Below are 19,723 nucleotides of genomic sequence, written 5' to 3' on the forward strand. Positions count from 1 at the left end.
AGAAGCTTGGAATATAAAGTTTTTCGGAAGGCAACACATATGGACAGATATTTACATAAAAATTCTAATCATCATCCTCAACAAGAAAGGGGTGTCATGAAAAGTCTTGTTGATCAAGCGGAACAGATATGTACACCTGAACATTTGGATGCTGAAGTGAAACATCTGAAGCAGGCTTTTGAAAAAAACGGCTACTCAAGAAAAGAGATAAATAGAATTTTGCGTCCAAGGAACAGAAAACCAAAAGATAAGAATGAACCACAACGACAGAAAAATACAGTAGTTCTCCCTTTTATTAAAAAAGTAACAGATCGGATCGGTAAGATTTTACAAAAACATGACATAAAACCGATCTTTAAACCAACAAAGAAAATAAGTCAAGTACTATGATCTGTGAAGGATAAACGCCCTCCCCTGTCGACATGTGGTGTTATAAAATTCCATGTACCTGTGGTAAAGTTTACATTGGTACTACCAAAAGAAGCGTTAACACATGACTGAAAGAGCATAAAAGTCTTTGTCAACTTGGAAAATTAGAAAAGTCAGCTGTAGCGGAACATGCTCTTCAACCAGGCAACCACCAAGCAAAGTTTTCCGATACCGAAGTTTTATCTACAATGTTAAATTACTATCCACGGCTATATAGAGAAGCTATTGAAATTTATAAACATCACGATAATTTTAATAGGAAAGAGGAGGCTATGAAACTTAGCGATATATGGACAGTGGCTCTACAAAATTGCTAACAATTTTTATCTTCGACAAGGTGGTAATCGATAGTCAACCTTATCTTTGCTATGTATTATCACTGCTCATCACGTGTCACCTGAACCATGCCCTCCTTTCTCACAATATATAAGTCGCTCTCATACACCCGACCAGTCAGTCGGCAAGACTCAACGGAGCAGTGCCTCTGAGGAAGTCCAGTGCAGTCCTGGACGAAACGTAAGGAGCAGAAAAGTTCTTGGACCATGACCTCACATCCCGGAAAGTATATCAACAGCTAAATGCTGTTAGCCCAGTTGTGCATATGTTGCCAGATTGATCAAAGAGACAGTGGCCTCGGTGTCACTCGAAAACAGCAATTTCCACATAAAATGGTCTCCCACTGCAACACCAGGCTGCAGGGCAGGTGCAGCATCCTGATTCTCTCATGGGGCAGGATGGGAGCAGGTCGTGCAGCTGTGATATGCTGATCAATTATCCCTTCTTTGCCCCAAAGCATGCAGCACCCATCAGTCTGGACAATCTGTCCGAGAGTGAGTGGAAAAGCACTGTCGGCACAAAGGGAGCAGCTCATGTGATCTGCGATGAGGCACAACCAGAGTCTCAGATGCAATAGAGATGCCAGAAATGAAAAAGTCACGCTAGTGCTGCCTAGGAGCTGTCCTGCACCTGCATCATGAAGGTGGAGTATGTTTGTCAACTGCTGCAACTTGTGGCCTCGCCATTAGCCATTCAGTAGCCACCTGTGCAATTTTAAATGAGTATGCAATGCACAAAATGTCCTCGAACAAGGGGTTATCCAGTTTCAATGACAAAGTGTGGACCTCTGCATCTGCCGCAAGCTCCACATCACGACTCAAGGAGTCTGCATAAAAAGCCCTGCAGCCTTAATTGGTGAAAGTGAAATCACATTTGTGAATGAGATCCTGCAAGTCAGTGACCCAATAGTGGTATGACTGCCCCTGTTGTTTATGATATCGATGGAACTCGAGCCTGGAGGCGAGCGAACAGCAGCACTGGGAATAGTGATTAGTCAACATGATGCCGAGCTCCTGATCTGACAGATATCAGTGTGCATGACAGTGAGTGAAACAGATGGAACTGTCAGGTGGGAGACCCACCTACAGGAGAGTAACATAAACCATCGCTACAGAGAACGAAATGTGACAAAAAACCTTATGACAATAAGAAATGACACAAAGCAGTGACCACAACAATGACAATCAGATCGAGAGCAGCAGAGAGACAAATCTGAGACACAACTGGAGAGAGTAAACTGGTGACATGCAAGATAGTTATCCAACAGTTCTAGTATAGCAAACATTGGTCTGTACGCATCAAGCACAAGCAACAAATTGACAGGCTGTGCACTGTGTGGCTGCCTAAATACCAGCCACGTGGAACAGTATTGGCCAGCACACTCAAAAATGGTTCAAATGGCTCTGAGCACTATGGGACTTAACAGCTATGGTCATCAGTCCCCTAGAACTTAGAGCTACTTAAACCTAACCAACCTAAGGACATCACACAACACCCAGTCATCACGAGGCAGAGAAAATCCCAGACTCCACTGGGAATCAAACCCGGGAACCCGGGCGCGGGAAGCGAGAATGCTACCACACGACCACGAGCTGCCAGCACACTCACATGGTGCACGTGGTGTGATCAACATCTGAGTGCTGTGTGGCCACGGTGCCCTCTGTCGGCTATTGATGTCCGTCTCCTTCAGCAGGTATTCAGCATCTGCAGCACCCAATACCAGACTGTGCCTCATTCAGTGTATGGCCATTCATGTCTACTTCTGATATTAAAAGGTCATTACTACTTGTCTGAAACGAATTTTTGTGAGATGAAGACTGAAATTGTAAGCTGTTAAAGACTTATAGGTTTTTTCAACTATCATCTGAGTTGTTTCTGGTATGGTTAAATTTGGAGCCTTCATTAATATGCTTGTGTCATCAGCAAACATTGCATCTAATGATTTCTGATCAGGTAAATGAAGGGTCATATCAACAGCAGCAGAAAATGCTGTTATCAGAGTACAATTCATTATGAACAGGAAAGTAGAGCAGACAATGTGTTGTCATGGACAGTTCAGTGTTCTAATCAGAACAACAGTAGTTCATATGATATCACAAGCAGAAGATCAGAAGACAGAGAAAGTGTTTGAAGATATTGAAGAGGTAATATAAAAATTGTAAAATGTACCCAGGACCAGATGCAGATTTAGATCACACTTTAATAAAGATGAAGAGTAAGCTAATGTTTAAGAGAATCATCCAGAAGAATAAATGTTAAATTGATGGGATGTGTTTGAAATTCTCTAAGGCTCTAGACGGTGTGACAATGAATATCACAGTATGCAGTTCAGTTGAAGAGGAATGAACATCTTTAAAAAGGTCAAGCACGGAAGTTGGATATACAAATATAGAAAAAAAGAAGGTAACTGTAAAGAAATCTTAGATAATCGAAGAAATACTTTAATTGACACGCAAAAGAACAAAGTACAAAAGTTTTGGACTGAGACAGGAAAATAGTAAAACGGTAGCAGGAAAAATGCGAAGATATTAAACAAGAAATGGTCCTCCTAAGGACAGATTCAGCATATAGAAAACTCAAAACAAACGTTGATGCAAATTAAAAACAAAGTGATCAACATTAACAGTTGAAAGGAAATGAAAAGGAAAGAGAGATTAGAGTTTAATATTCCATCAACAATGAATCATTAGAGACAAAGCACAAGTTCAGATTTAGGATGGATGTTGTTACTCTTCCGAATGCGAGTCCAGTGTATTAACCATGGCACTACCTTGTTCAGTAAGAGAAATTAACTATTAAACATTAAGGAAAGAGTGAACAGGTGAAAAGAGTATGTTGAAGGCTTCTACAAGGGGGGTGGGGGGTGGGGGGTGGGGGGTGGTACTGTCTGATGACATGATAGGAGAGACAGGAGCTGATGAAGATATAAGGGATCCATTGTGAGGATAAAAGTTTAAAAGAGCTCTGGGAGACATGAGGTCAAATAAGGCAGAAAGGATAGATGATAATCCTTCAGAATTTTTGAAACCATTGTGAGAAATGGCAATCAAACAAATATTCAAACTGGTTTGAGGAATCTATGAGACTGGAGATATGCCATCAGATGTTCAGGAAAATATTATCTACACAATCCTGAAGATAGCAAGGGCAGACCAGTGTGAGAACTATCACACAATCAGCTTAATATCACTTGCATAAAAGTTGTTGACAAGAATAATACACAGAAGAATAGAAAAGAAAGCTCAGGTTCTGTTAGATGATGATCAGTTTTGCTTTCAGAAAAGTGAAGGAACAAGAGAGGCAGTTCTGATGTAGAACTTGATAATGGAAGCAAGACTTAGGAAAATCAGCACATGTTTATAGGACTCAAGGACCCAGAAAAAGCAATTAAAACAGTGCAAACTGTTTGAAGTTCTGAGGAAAATATGTGTAAGCTATCAGGACAGATGGATAATATAAAAGGGAATGATAAAAATGAAAGATCAAGAATGAAGTGCTCAGACTAAAAAGAAAGTAAGGCAAGGATGCAGTCTTCAGCCACTCCTGTTCAATCCACACATTGAAGAAGCATTGATAGAATAAAAGAAAAGTTCAGGAGCAAGATTAAAATTCTGGCTGAAAGGATTTCAATGACACAATTCATTGGTGATTTTGCTATCCTCGCTGAAAGTGAAGAAGAGTTACATGACCAACTGAATGTAATAACTGAAGGTAACCCAAGGAAAGACAAAAGTAATGAGTAGCGATAGAAATGGGATTGGTGAAAAAAATTACATCAAAATAGGGGCCAATACATAAATAAAGGGAAGCAATTGTGTCACCTTAGAAGCAAAATAACACTTGAAATAGGGAAGGAAAGACAACATAAAAAGCAGGTTAGCAAAGGCAAAGAGGGCATTCCTGCCAAGAGAAGCTTACCAATGTCAAATACTGGGCTTAGTTTGTGGCACCAATTTCTGAGTATTATTTTGGAAGTGAATCAATGAGTGTTGTAAGGCCAGTAAAGAAGTGAAAAAAAAAGCATTTCAGATGTGATACTACAGAAGGATTTTGAAAATTAGGTGTGCAGATAAGGAATGATAAGGTTCTCTGCAGAATTGTGAGGAAAAGAACATGTGTAGAACACTGACAAGAAGATGGGACTAGATGACAGAAGATGTGTTATTAAGACATGTGGGAATAGCTCCCATGGTTCTAGAGGGTGCTGTAGAGGGTAAAAAGTGCAGATCATGACAGATTGGAATACAGCCAACAAATAATTGAGGGTTGTAGAGGTTGGCATAGGAAAGGAAGTTGTGGTGGGCATTAAACCAGTCAGAAGACTAAAGACTGATGACCCAGGTAGGCTAGCTGTGTGTGGAGTACACAAAAGATATTTAAAGAGGGGGGGGGGGGGGGGAAGTGGAGAGAGATTGAGAGAGAGAGAGAGAGAGAGAGAGAGAGAGAGAGAGAGAGAGAGAAGCCATTCAGCAAAGTCAAACAGTAGAAACTCGAGTTAGGATATCACCAATGAAACGGAGGCAAATATATTTTGCTACTTACCATAAAAAAGACACAGTAAGTTTCAGACAGGCAAAATTAATCTTTTAATTGTGCCTGTCAGCAACTGCAACTTACATGTCTTCTTTACGGTAAGTAGCAATCTACCTCTTCCTACATTGTTCAAACAAGGAAAGATTAGACAACTCTCCATCCAGTTCACATAATGACAGCTATAGGAGATCCTGAAACATCAGTGTAAGATCCAAAATGAGTGCACCACACAGATGATAGCATTAAAATCTTTGTGAACCACTGAAGCATTTGCAGCAAAGTGCCAGATTTTGAAGTGCTTCTAAAAAGCTGCTGAGCTCACATAATGATAAGATGGTTAAAAACTGTAATTGATAGCAGTAAGATTTTTGCAAAAAATAAAGCGTATATTGACAGAATAAAGTAATGGGAAATGCTGGTGATGTTTTTGTTGTAGTAGACAAGAAAGTCAAATAAATTGAGATAGACATTGAAACTGTGTGTGAGATTGTTTGGGCAACTTTTGAGTATCAGGGGTGAGCATAAGCTTATAACTGGTCTCGCTCCCAGCCACCAGACCCAAATCCAGTAGTAACGATGAACTCTAGAGAAAATTTCAGTTCACTGGTGCATGTATTCCCAAACTATACTCATCATCAAAGGAATGGATGTAACTGGGGGGGGGGGGGGGGGGGTAAAAGGATGCCATATGGAATTGCAAGGAGTAAGAGGAAGGAAAGCATTTACACAAAGCTGGTGAAAGGGGAAAATGGAGAGTTAACAGCACAACCAAGGAGATAAGGAAAAGATGGAAAAGTACTTTGACAAACTACTTCATGTGAAAAACAGCTACAAAAATGGAATAGAAGTACATCAGCATGACCTGGGCCTGGAAGGAAAGGAAGATATTACAGTCTTTAAAATAACACTTAGAATAATGAAAACAGCAAGGGATAGATGAATTAAATATGGAGATGATAACGGCTACATTGGTTATATATATTGCTAAGATGTGTATGGATTTGGGAAAGTGTACCTGAAAAATGAGGAAAGGGGATAAGAATTCTAGTGCTGCAAGAAGAGAGAGAGAGAGAGAGAGAGAGAGAAGTAGGCAACAACTATTGAGGGCTCACCATTGTATCAGAAGCAGCAAGAGTAATGAAGAGGATACTGCAAAGAAGACTGAGAGAAAAAGTGTAAGGTCAGTCAGAAGAGGAGCAGTGTGGCTTTTGACATGGTAGACCAACAGTGGAGCCAATCACTACTGTGATACACTTGACAGAAAAACATTGTGAATATGGGGAAGATTTGGTGATGACATTTCTTGACTTAGTGAAGGCTTATGATAGTGTTCCCAGAGAAAAGGGACGAGAATCTTTGGAGAGAAAGTGAGTTGGCAAATGAAGAAAAGAAATTTTTCAAGCACTGTATGCAAAATCTTCAGGAGTGCTCAGACCCACGATGGGAGAACTGCTTGATTTAGGAATGTTATAGAGTTGAGACAAGGAAGAGTGGCATCACCATTACTATTTATAATCACAAAGGAGACAAATGAAGCTCACAGAGTAAGAATGGTGAAGTTATTAGTATTTGCTGAAAAAATGATGGCATGTGGAATCAACAGCAAGAATGGACAAAAGCACATTAGACATCTCAAATGAAAAAGTGGGAAATATGAAATGAATTGCAATGTGGAGAAAAGCAAGGCTATGGTGGTAACCAGAGGAGACAGAAAAGGGAAAAATTAATAGTAAAGGACAGGATATTGGAATTGTAGATAACTTCAAATACCTAGGAAGTGTGATAAAGGAGAATGCAACACTGGAGACAGGAATTAGCGAAAGGATACAATAGAGCAACGCATTTTACCGGTGTGCAGGTGACTTCATCTAGGGAAGGGAGGTGCCAATGAATTTTAACAAAGTGCTGTGCAAGACATACTTTACACCATGCTGATGTATGCACTGAAGACCTTGACAATGACAAGAAGAGAGGAGAGAGTAGAATCCAAGAAAGAGAAATGACATTTCTAAGAAGTATGTTAGTGAAAATGACGAGAGACTGAGTGAGAAATGAAGGTGTTGGGAATGAAACTGGAGTATAAAATCTGAATGAGAGAATTGAGAACAACAGGTTAAAATGGTCTGGACAGAATGGAAGATGGAACAATAGCAAAACAAATGCTGGAGCCCAAGTTTGAGTGACAGAGGGAGACCCAGAGCAAGATGGACTGACTCAATAAAAGAATGAAAGAAGAAGGAATCTGGACTGAAACAAAACAGTTACAGAAGAAGTTGGTAGAAAGTGGAGTCAGTATGATACTGGAAGTGGAATTTAGGTACCTAGTCAAAAGAGTGGTCCCAAATAAGTCTTGTATGATATCTGTTTTAACAATATGTGTGAACAGGGACAGCAAAACACAAAGAAGAACCAGGATTGCAGCAGTAACTGGCGGCAGCAGAAGGGCAACACAGCACGGGCTGGCACACAAAATGGGAACAGTGAGTTGGTCCACGAACGTGTGGTCAAGAAGTGTTTGTTGATATGGCAAGTACTAGAAGGGATACACTGTGAGCCAAAACATTGTGACCACTGCCCACCATGATAATGAATACCATCAGTGGTGTGACATGTTAGGGAAAGTGTATACGTAGAGCAGAGATGAATGAGGAAGCATTTCAGTGATGATATAGGTTGCAAATGGGGAAGCAGTTTTTACGAAAAGCAGACTTATGAACCAGAATGTGGGAATGCACACCTCAGAAACAGCAAAGCTGATAAGACTATTTGAGCATCTACAGAAAGTGGTGGAAGGATGATGAAACCACGAGTAAGTGATAACGTGTTGAATGTCCATGCCTCATTACAGTATGCAGAGGCTGTTGAACATGGGGTACCAGAGCAGATGATCCCTACATGTTACCACATTGACACAATGACATTTCCACTTGTAACTACAGTGGGCACAGGATCACTAAGATTGGATGTGGATCAATGAAAAGATATCAACTAGTCAGGTGAATCACATTTCTTGTGACACAACATCAATGGTCACGTCCTGATATACTGTTATCCAGGCAAATGTCTGCTCAAAATATGTACCACACCATGGACACAGATGGTGTGGGCAGTATTATGTGGCAATGGGAAATTTACCTAAGCTTCCACAAGACCAGTGGTACCAATCGAAGGCACTGTGTCAGCTGTGTACTATGTGAACATTGAAGTGAATCACCTGCAGTATTTAATGCCAAATGTCTTCTCTGAGAGTGAGGGCATCTTCCAGCAGAATAACTGTCTGCTTCAAAAGGCAAGAATCATGCTACAGTTAATAACAACATTCACCTCATTTGACTCAAACAAAACACACCTTGGATGATTTTGAGTGCCAGCTCTGCACCCACAAATCACCTGTGCATAATTTATGAGAATCACTTGACTTGTATGCAGACATCTGGTGCCACACACTTCCTGAAACCAACCAAGGACTTGTTCAATCTGTGCCATGCAAAACTGCTGCTGCGCTTTCTTCCAAATGTGGGCCACCATGCTATTAAGTGGTTAGTCATAATGTTTTGGCTGATGAGTACTATTAAACTGAGTATCACATCATACCATACTAATTGAGACTGCTCTAGAAAAAAGCTGTATAAAAAAACAACATGACAAATGATTTTGTTTCTAATGAGAAATAAACCTACATTTTCCACAGACAATGTGTGTCATATGAAATATATGAGCTGACTCATTCTACACACTCCATAAACAAAACAGCTGACAATTGTTAGGTAAGGCACATGGCATAAAACAATTAATTAGTCACCTTGAATAGATCTGTCTTCATAAAGCCTCACTATTTGTAGCCATGTTTGCTTTAAGAGTAAATCTGTTTCATCTGCCTTGGGCAAAATAATTCCTTGTTTTGCTCTCTCTTTGCTCACACATGTCCCATTATTTTACTTAACAGGGTATTCAGTTGTTTAAGATGCTGTTGTCTCCTGCAATACAGCTGATTTTTCAATTCAGTCTGCCATCTACAGTTACGTGGCTGTTGTTGCTGTCGGCTGAGATTTCAGCCTTGCCAGAACTCTGTAGCCTGTATTCACAACATGCACAATTTCACCACTGAACAAATAGAAAACTAACAGTGCATGTTGCAAACACAATTTATTCAGTTTTGTTAATGTGAAAACCACCACCACCACCACCAATAACAACAAAACTTTAGATCACAAACTGAACTGAATATTGGCTACATTGCAGATGAAGGCAGTAAAATAATTTTTCTTCCTAGCAGATTCTTCATTTAAAACTGGACTGTCAATCAACAGCACCAGTTCAACTGTGAGAATAAACTTTTTATTTTGCCAGTGAAATAGGCAACAACAAGCCAGGGAAAAAATTTGTCAGTACTTATTCTTCACATAAAAACAAAAATATCTAACATTTTGTGGTAAAATATGCACAGAAAGCTGTTGGAAGTTTTGTTTTATTACTCTTCAACTAATTTCGACCTAAGGCTTTACGTTGATTGGACCCATAATTCTCCCAATCCAATGTGACGTCAGCTGATATCAGAATGGAAGCAAACATCAAGATTACAATGTAAGTGCTTACACTGAAGCACAAGCCCAATCTGACAATGACCAGTGACACACAGTATTGGATTGATGAGTTGACGGACCAAACATGTTTGTTTTCAGTCTGGTACATGAGCATGACAGCACATAATGGTGGCAAAAATTGATTATCTCTAGCTTGTACATAGTTACTCATCAACAGTTCACTTATTAATAACAACAATACTACCTTGAAAATATTATTAAACATTGTCAGTTGTGTTGCCTCCCACTTGAATCACTGCAGCAGTTTTGATGTTTGGTGGGCCGAGTGGAGTGTTGCAATGCTCAGTTTTCCCTGCTGCTTTTCTTTAACTGTATTGTGCAACCAGTGCATCATTTGACAATATGAAGCAGAGTTGACTGTTGAGCCCTTCAACATAAATTCCACATGCACCACGACCTCCATGTCAAAGAACTCTGTCACTATCACCTTTCCTGGTGGAGGCTGGACCTTGGCCTTCTTTATTGCAGTGACATGACGTGCACCCATTCCATTGATTTTCTCTTTGTTTTGGGGGTGAAATGATGAACCTACAGTTCATTCCCTGTGATAATTCGCTGCAGAAACTCATTACCCTCCAAAGAATACCATTTGAAAATTGTCAGTGATAATTGGAAATGTTGTCTCTTGTGAACATTGGTAAGCATCCATGGGACCTATCTGGCACACAGTTTATGGTATCCAAGGTACTGGTGAACAATAGACACAACACTGCCATATGAAGTGTTCAGCATGCTGTCAATTTTCTGCAGTGTTATGCACTGATCCTTTCTAATTATCTCATCCACACAGTAAACATTTGCAACGGTACTGGATGTTGTGGGCCTGTCTTTGTTATATTCATGTCAGATCTGTGTGTCTTGTGTTAGGTTACTTAAACCACTTTAAAATACCTTGCCAAGAGACTGCATGCTCATCACATACAGTAGTGATTTCATGATGAATGTCAATGTGATTGAGCTATTTAGTCAACAGAAATCTGATAACTGCGTGTACCTTCAATTTGGAGCGAACATCCAGTTGACATGCCATTGAGCTTAGTCCGCTCTGCACACACAATGTGATAGGATATCACACCACAAATCCCATCAGATGTATCAGCAGTTACTGTGATGTTCTGCACACTGGCCATGATCACGACACAGAATGTGCTCTCACGGTGAGCTAGTGTAACTTACTTTTCGATTCACCCTTGTATATAATAACAGAAGCAAAATGTGCCACTGAAGGGGGCCCATCAACAAGGCATTTGTGAGACACCTGTGACTGTGTTGTAATGAACCACCCCTGACATCAGTACAAAATGTTGGCCTAGATAGTAAAGGTATATTTGAAACTTAAACTATTCTATCAAGTCCCCATCTAGTTGAGGTCCATTTTCACACAACTCAGTGACTACAAAATTTGCAAAAAATAGTAATATGTGTATTCATGTACTCCTAAATGAGATGAATCCATTGTGGTACATGGATTTTATAAAAACTTACTATTTGCCTTTTGAATCTTACACACAAAACTGTGAAATATTTATAAACTTGACATCTATGAAAAACAAGTTTTGCCAAATGTGAACACCTACTGTTTGTGATGGACATCTATTGGTAGTGATTGACAAAGTAACTCACTACTTCCAATCGCGAGTCATAGTTACGTGACACCTGATAGGCTATTTGAAACCATTAAAAAGGAATTGAGAAAACTTGATACTGTAACCTTACCATTAGACTGTCATGAGGTTCAGGGCCATTACAGTACATGTATGGTTCTGGGCAAGGACTGGCATGTGTGTGATTTCAAGACTACTAATAACAGATTAATAAAAGAAGAAGTACCACTGTCTGAAGCCAGAGCTCATATATAATGCTATCTGCAGAATCAAAACAACACCGTTCTCCTCTCTGTTCTCTGATTATTGTCAAAGTGAGGAAGACAACTATTGATAGTTTCAAGGACATTGATGAAACAGATATAGTAAAATCTGGAAACCACGTGATCGACAAAAAAACTGACGATGGAGAAACTAAAGAGAGTTTTTGATACATCACCAGAAGCAGCCCAAAGTTGTATGGGAAGGCCCTAGCATGTTGTGATGAACATGATAGTGAAACTAATGAAGTACAGTACATTAATGAAACAGTTTATTACATTGTTATTTGTTCAGTAGGTTAAAATAAACTAGAACAGTACTGCTATAACATAATTAACCTATAGATGTTCAGTTTTGGAATAAAATCATGGTTTCTATTTGCAAATGAAAGCTGACAGATATGCTTTTCCACTATTGTGCTATGTATCTAGAGTTCATTTGTGAAATATAACTTTGTAAGACCTCAGCAATGCATAGTGTTCAAGTAATTCAATGAAATGTATTTCCTGAAAATTTTGTTTTTTGTAGATGTTGACATTTGTGAAAACTGTCCTCTATTGGGATCAAATTTCACGTGTGGCGTACTTAACACAACATTGGGAGTACGGTAGACACACAAGGCACACTGTCACATTTTGTTGCTGATTTAAGATGACACTAATGGGTCAATACGGTCCAAGGGGTAATGTCAAACAAAGCTTGTACTTTGGCCTCCAAAGTCATCTGACCTCCTTCCATTGGATTCTTCTCTATATGCTAATCTCAAAAGGGAAGTGTACAGCAATGCTGTTGGTACAGCTGTGGAACTGGAGCAGCAAATTGTAGAGAGGTGTCAATATGTACAAGATGATCTGGTTTGTTCTAAAGATTTCATAACTCAGTGCAGAGACATGTGCAGTACTGTTTTCAGATATGAGGATGACACACGGAACACATCTTTTAACAAGCATGAGTGTACAGTAATTTCTATAAAGTAGTGCCCTGAAGTAGTGTTGTTATTTCTTGTGAAGGTAGACACCACATGAAATTTGCACGAAATTAGATGGGGATTTTTCTCCTTGATCCTACTCTACATAGGTAAGAACATATTTTATGATATCTCACACTGATGAAGCACACAGTTTGAGAAAGGTGAAATAATAACCAACAGTAGACCTGAGTGTAGGCAAGTCATCTAAAGCATGTATTGGGTATCTCAAAAGCAAGCTCTTTGCAGATGTGCAATGAATCAGAGGAGAATGGGGGTTCATTCATCGCTTGCTTGGCCTTTAGAAATTCAGCTGATATGGAGCACTTCTCAGGAGTGGACTACATATTCTGTGTGCAAAAATTTACAAAATCGGTGATTCGGTAGCTGTAGCAAGGAGGAACTTTTTCAGTGATTGTGGACTGCATAATGTAAAAGATGCTACAAGTGTTCCACTTATCCAGAAATGGATCAAAACATTTGAGGAGACTGGTTAAAAACTAACCAAAATCCAGGTTACTGAGGTCATCAAGAATGGGCAACTCTGTGGAGTGTGTAAACTGGTCTATTTGCGATGATCCCAAACAATGCTCTCTAAATGTGCATAGATCATTACTACACCAAATTCTGCAGAAAGACCTTAAACTGCACCCTTACAAAATCCAAGTGGTGCAAGAATCAAAGTCTCAGGATGACAGACATAGGCTGCAGTTTGTTAATGATATGACTGAGCACCCTTCATTTATCAACATTTTCACCTGAATGGTCACATTACTAAGCAAAACGGCCAATACTTGAGTGTAACAAATCCACAGCGGAAGCATGAAAAACCCCATCAGTCACAAAAAGTTACAATGGAAACTTCTGCTTGGAAAATCAATAATTTAAAGAAAATAAAGATTGCTACTTGCATTAAAGATAACACATTAAACTGCAGACAGGCAGAATTAAAATAGACTTACACATAAGCTTTCAGGTATAGCCTTTGTTAGAAAAAGAAAGAGAAATATACATCATTCATTCACACAAGCAAGCACACTTCACGCACACATGAACATCAACTCAGGCAGCTCAGACCAGAATCCAACTGTCAAGTGGAATGGAAGCAGCAATCTGCAAGGGTTGGGTAAAAGGATGGCCAAGCTTTTCTGAACTATGCATATCCTTATAACACATTCGCGCCTCTGAAATTATCCCTTCTTCAACCTATGGTAACATATTGTTCCCACACCCTCTACCCAACAGTTTCCACTCCCTCTGTACTATCACCTCCTCTTTATTCCATCTCCCACCCTCTTTGTATGACGTCCTCTGCCAGTGCACCTGCCACCTTTCTCCACTCCTCTCCCTCTTTTCCATTCTTTTCCCCACCTTCCTGCCCCACCGTCTCCTGACACTGAGCCTGTTGACAGTCTAGTCCCTGCACATTCCACTAGATACCGCCCGCCCCCCCCCTCCCCCCTTCCCCCACCCACATCCTCCCAGACATACACTGCTATCCCTTCCCCTTCTCCACCCCCTCCAGATAACTATTATCACTTAATGTGACAGCTGCATTCTGCTCCGTGCTGCCGGCGTTGTCAGTCATGTGTGCGTGAGGTGTACGTGCTTGTGTGAACAAATGGTGTGTGTTTCTCTTTCTTTCTCTGACGAAAGCTGTAGCTGAAAGCTTATGTGTAATTGTCTTTTAATTGTGCCTGTCTGCAACTTAATGTGTCATCTTCGCTGTAAGTAGCAATCTATCTTTTTCTTACACTGTTTACAGTTTAAATACATTTGTATGCACCAGGGCAATATTTTACAGGAGCAGCTTATAGCCACACACTCTCAATGATATCACATATGGCTTGTTTACTGAATTGGTTTTGCTTCTATAAGTATTATCATATACTTTCAGCTGTGTCAGCTTTTGATACTTATTATTTTTCACTCTATACACAAATTTTGCATTTGGCTGTATTATGCCCATATCTCAACTTGGCACACTGAGTGGCCAATTATGTCACTCAGGCATTAAATTGCCCTAATGACCAGTTATATCATTTCTTATGCCATCAAAAATATGATCAAATGTTTCTATAGTCATATGGTAGCAGTTCTTATATTCATCTAGATACTTCTGTGTAAAGGCTCGCAGGTTTCAAAAAAACCCCATGCAGATCTATCTTTCTTAAACTGGTGCATCCTTACCTTTTTTTCCAGGTATCTTTATTCTGGAGAACAGTCTTCTCCAGCAGAAGCCAACTCAAAAATGACCAGGGGACATGTAATCACTTTACATCATATCAGGGGAACAACACCTGTTGATGTCGGCTCACATAATCAGTCCATATCAGATACATACATGAAATACAGGTCCAATGAAAGTGCAGTGATCTTCTTGCAGAACTTTTAAAATAATTTTATGGTGAACACCAAACAACTACAATTTTGAAAAGTAATCAATGGTTACTTATCGATGTGTGAATTGCTGGCTTTCACATACAGCACAACACTGTCATGTTGATGATGTCATGCTATACGTGAGAGCCACATACTCAGACAGCAATAATTAATCCATGCTACCTGTCGGACAATTTTAAGGAGATGTTATGAAAATAATAGCTTACTGCAAAGCACTCACTTATTGAGCATGACTTCTGCAGCACCTTTCGAGAAGAGTCTGTAGCCACCACCTGCAATCGGTATAACCGTGCTCATGGACTTGCGTATGGAGTTAAACGTGTACACCCTGGTGAAACTTTCTTCTGGCATGTCAGCTCTTATGGCCTCATAGTCTTTTCCCATGCTCAGCACAAATCCCAGAAGTGCACACTCTGTCTTGTTACCAAATTGTTTTGGGAGACCTCCACGGCTATCTGCTGGCTAAAAATGGGTGGACACTCCCATGACAAACTGTACACAACAAAAAATAGCAACAGCATAAGAATGCAAACTTCAATGCATTACTAAATAAAACAAATAAAATTATCACAGTTCTTTCATAACACACTTAAAATGATTTGACTATTATGTTTTGCTTCATATGATCAAACATGAGTGTCATTCAGACAGTAAAGAAACAAAACGCAAAAAAAGCTGGAAGAAAATACTACAGGTTAACTGAATGCACATTGTTACATAATTGACCAGAAATTGAAAAACTTGTCATAATACTGCACAAGTCTACTATTCATGTGATGGTACTACTTGTCTTGTGCACAGTTTTTCAACTGTCTAGCAACAAGGTCACTTCAACAGAACATACACTTTTAGCCTGTATTTCACAAAATTTATTTCACTGAACCAAGGTGTGAGATCAAAGTCTATGTTCTAGGGTTGCCTTTTGATAGTTGCTATTTGTGTCTTTTGGTAAAAAAAAAAAAAAAAGTTCTGGAGCTACCAAAGAATTCAAGTGGTGACTAGAATGCATCAAGAGCTTAAAATATTCAACAATGAGTGGTGGTATGAGATGTTAATGGCATAATGTCCAAATGCATTACAGGTAAAAGACATATTTTTTCACTACATTATATTAGCAATGTGTTAAATAGGTTACAGGTTAAATACAGAGTTTTTCCTTACACATAATTGAAACTAGGTTAACATTTACTATCGGATAGTGAGTCAAAGTCTTAATCAGTATTCGGGTACCAATTATATAACAGAGGGGTCAGGATCAATCAGGTTTTCTTTTAACCCAGAAATGTTAGCCACAATGGTACAGACAAACAAGTGGTCACTATGTAGTATCAAACACACAGAATCAGCTAATCAGCAAAACAGTGTCATGGATGTGGTGATTTTTGATAATGTATCACAACACCCACAAAAAGATGCTTGCTTCAATTCTGTCCTGCACAAAATGGTACAAATTTAAAGAATGCTTTGAAGATAAGAAATGATGATTATTTTGAACAGGCACAGAGTGGTGTATAGAGCAAAAGTATGATGGTCTCAGATATTATGACCAAATTGAAATGAGATTTATAATGCGACACTGAGAGCACACAGAGAGCACTGAAGATGAAAAAGTTATGTATGGTACTCATAACAGAAAAATGTGCCACAACAGTAGAGGAAAACAGAATAATTTAAAAGACCAGGACAGGGTGGGGAAAGGTAAATTATTTGGTGTGTATATAAGAAGATGGAAATATTTGCTAAAAATGGAGAAAACAGGGTTCACTACTTAAGAAAAAGGATACATGTAAAAGAATTGGTATTTACTCCTTCTTTCAAAATCTACTGCAGTAAGAATAATAAGTAGACCTCATGGCTCAGTGCCCAAACATGAGCCCAAAAAAATGCCACACAAGCAGCACACAAGGTGGGATGCGGGGGACATGCAATAGGGATCTCTGGAAAACTGCAGCAGAATGAATGACTAGAACAAGCCAGCTACAAATGATGGATGGTCTCTGTACATCTACAATCAATTAGGAATCTCTCTATATGCTGAAAGAGACAAGATGGTGGGCAATAGAGATTACATTTTATTGTCTTTTATGGTATTTTAATGATTCTTGCAGAGCCAATAACAGCAAACAGCCACTTTTTTTAAATGCTATTTATTTACATAAATAGTGCTGTTACTGGTTTGAAACTGAAAGATTAATTATCTGACAGGGCGTTCACGTTAAGATATATTTTTGCTGTAGTTTACATTAGTTTTCACTTTTTGTTCCCTCATACGATGAAAATTCGTTGTGGTGGTGGTACCCTACAATCAAAACATGATGTGAGGAACTTTCTATTTGACTGTAACTGTGCCTCATAATGATTTCAAATGATGTAAACAAATCATTTAAGTAAATAATTAAAACATTTTCACTTTAATAATTTGTTTACTTTATTAGAAATCATTATGAGGTACAATTACAGTTAAACAAACAGTTTCTCACATCATTGTTTTGGTTGTAGGGCATCACCATCCCAACAAATTTTCGAATTATTGGAGAATAAAAAGTGAAAACTAATGTGAATTGCAGCAAAAACATATCTTAACATGAACAAGCTATCTGATGATGACCCTGCTGGTTCAAAAGAAGTAATGGTGCTATTCGGGTAAATAAATAGCATTACAAAAAGTGGCTGAGTGCTGTTACCTTCACTACAAGAATCAACCAGTATTTTATACACAGCCACTGGCTCAAAATGTCAGCTTTCAGCAAAATAGCATTTTAACCATATATTTTTATGTAATGACTACTATAAGTAAAACTTAGCTTCACTGTTATTAGCAAGCATTCTACCCGTTCAACTGTATAAGTAGATTTCTTGCAAATTCTGTACATTAAGGTCAATAAGACTTCAAAACTTGAAAACAGATGCTTGGAAGTCAAAACCAGCATACATAAACATCACTCAAGGATTAAGCTTAGACCCACTCTGACTGGCTCCCTAGACCCATTCTGACTGGCTCCCTGCTGCCTACAAGGCAGTTTGTGGAGTGATCTACATTTGCAGGACATGTGACTGGTATGTCAACATATGAATCCTGATGGTGCTGCTGCTTATTTATTTGAACAGCTCCTCATTTGGCCTCCTGAGGCTGGGTAGACTCCATTCCAGACCACTTTACATCAGAAAAAAATCAAAGTACTGGGAGCTGAACCTGAGTCCTTCTGTAAAAAAGGCAACGATGCTAACCATTTGGCTACAAAGGTGACCTAACCAAAGTTAATCATTTAACAAATGACTACTGCATACCACTTTGTTCAGTTGTTCTGGCAGCATACAGAAGTGATCAGGAAGCAAAATCTGTGAGGTTCAGCAGTAGCAATTGACATGACTTTTCCAATGCTTTCCAGTTCCCATTATTTCAAGCACCAAAAGTATTCATTCTCTGGGTCTCAAGTGCAGTATTTAGACACCTGTGCAATTACACGTGATCTGTTTCTAAATCATACTATGCAGAGGTGGAGCCGTTTTCTTGAATTTCGAGCACCCTTATGATGTTTCTACATTTGATACATAGCTACATACCTTTTTCGTAAACAGTAAAAGCCACACTCTTGGCAACTAACTTATACTTCCAAAAAAGTAGGAAAGATAGGTTTCTACTTACCATAAAGAAGACACGCTAAATTACAGACACGCACAGTGAAAAGACACTTACATACAGATTTCAGATGCAGCCTTCCTTCATCAGTAAACACACACACACACACACACACACACACACACACACCATTTACACACACAAGAAAGCACACCTCATGCACAGACAACCGCCAACTCCAGGTTCTTGGGCTGTAATGCAACCTCACGTGGGATGCAAGCAGCAATCTGGAGGGGGCAGGGAAGGGAAAGGGATGGTATACGGGTGGGGAGAGAGATGAACGCTCTCTGGTGGAGTGTGCAGGGACTAGAATAGAATGTCAACAGGCACTGTGTCAGAAGGTTGTGGGGCAGGGAGGTGGGGTGGTGCTTGCATCCCATGTGATATTGCATTATGGTCCAATATGCTGGAGTTGGCAGTCATGTGTGCATGACGTGTGTTTGGTTGCGTGTGTGTGTGTGTGTGTGTGTGTGTGTGTGTGAATGAATCTCTTTTACTGATGAAGGCTGCGGCTGAAATCTATAATATGTAAGTGTCTTTTAACGGTGTCTATCTGCAACTTGATGTGTCTTCTTTATGGTAAGTAGCAATCTGGCTTTTGCTACACTGTTGATATTTCTACCTGGAGTTGCCATTGTTTGATTTTAAGTTATAAATTTCATTTTTATTCAAGGGTCACTGTAAGTCTTTGTAGCTGCATCAAAGGAAAATTCATTTGGAGAAACCAATAAATTATGAGAGAGTATAGCCATCCAATGTTTACCTTGGAGAGGCAAAATGTGTAGCCCTGCTGACAGATGCATGTAATAGTAAAAGTGACATACTTCCTAGCTTTCAGAACTAATAGTTTATTCATCTTGAAGGTGAAAGACATCATTTTGGGAAGTTTTCTAAGGAATGGCAGGTCAGAAAGACTCCAAGACGAGAGGAACACACCCAAAGTGTG

At 39.3% G+C, this 19,723-nt stretch overlaps 1 protein-coding gene across 1 annotated transcript in view; it reads right to left on the bottom strand.

The window, feature by feature from the left end:
• The window catches only part of LOC126108776 (plasma membrane calcium-transporting ATPase 2-like), a 532,870-nt gene that overhangs the window by 239,618 nt on the left and 273,529 nt on the right, over nucleotides 1-19,723 (bottom strand). Inside the window, exon 11 of the mRNA XM_049914127.1 lies at nucleotides 15,358-15,599. Within this exon, the coding sequence (XP_049770084.1) occupies nucleotides 15,358-15,599 (242 nt within the window). The remainder of the gene's footprint in view (nucleotides 1-15,357; nucleotides 15,600-19,723) is intronic.

Source organism: Schistocerca cancellata, chromosome 11 (assembly GCF_023864275.1).
Source record: "Schistocerca cancellata isolate TAMUIC-IGC-003103 chromosome 11, iqSchCanc2.1, whole genome shotgun sequence".
Taxonomy (NCBI): domain Eukaryota; kingdom Metazoa; phylum Arthropoda; class Insecta; order Orthoptera; family Acrididae; genus Schistocerca; species Schistocerca cancellata.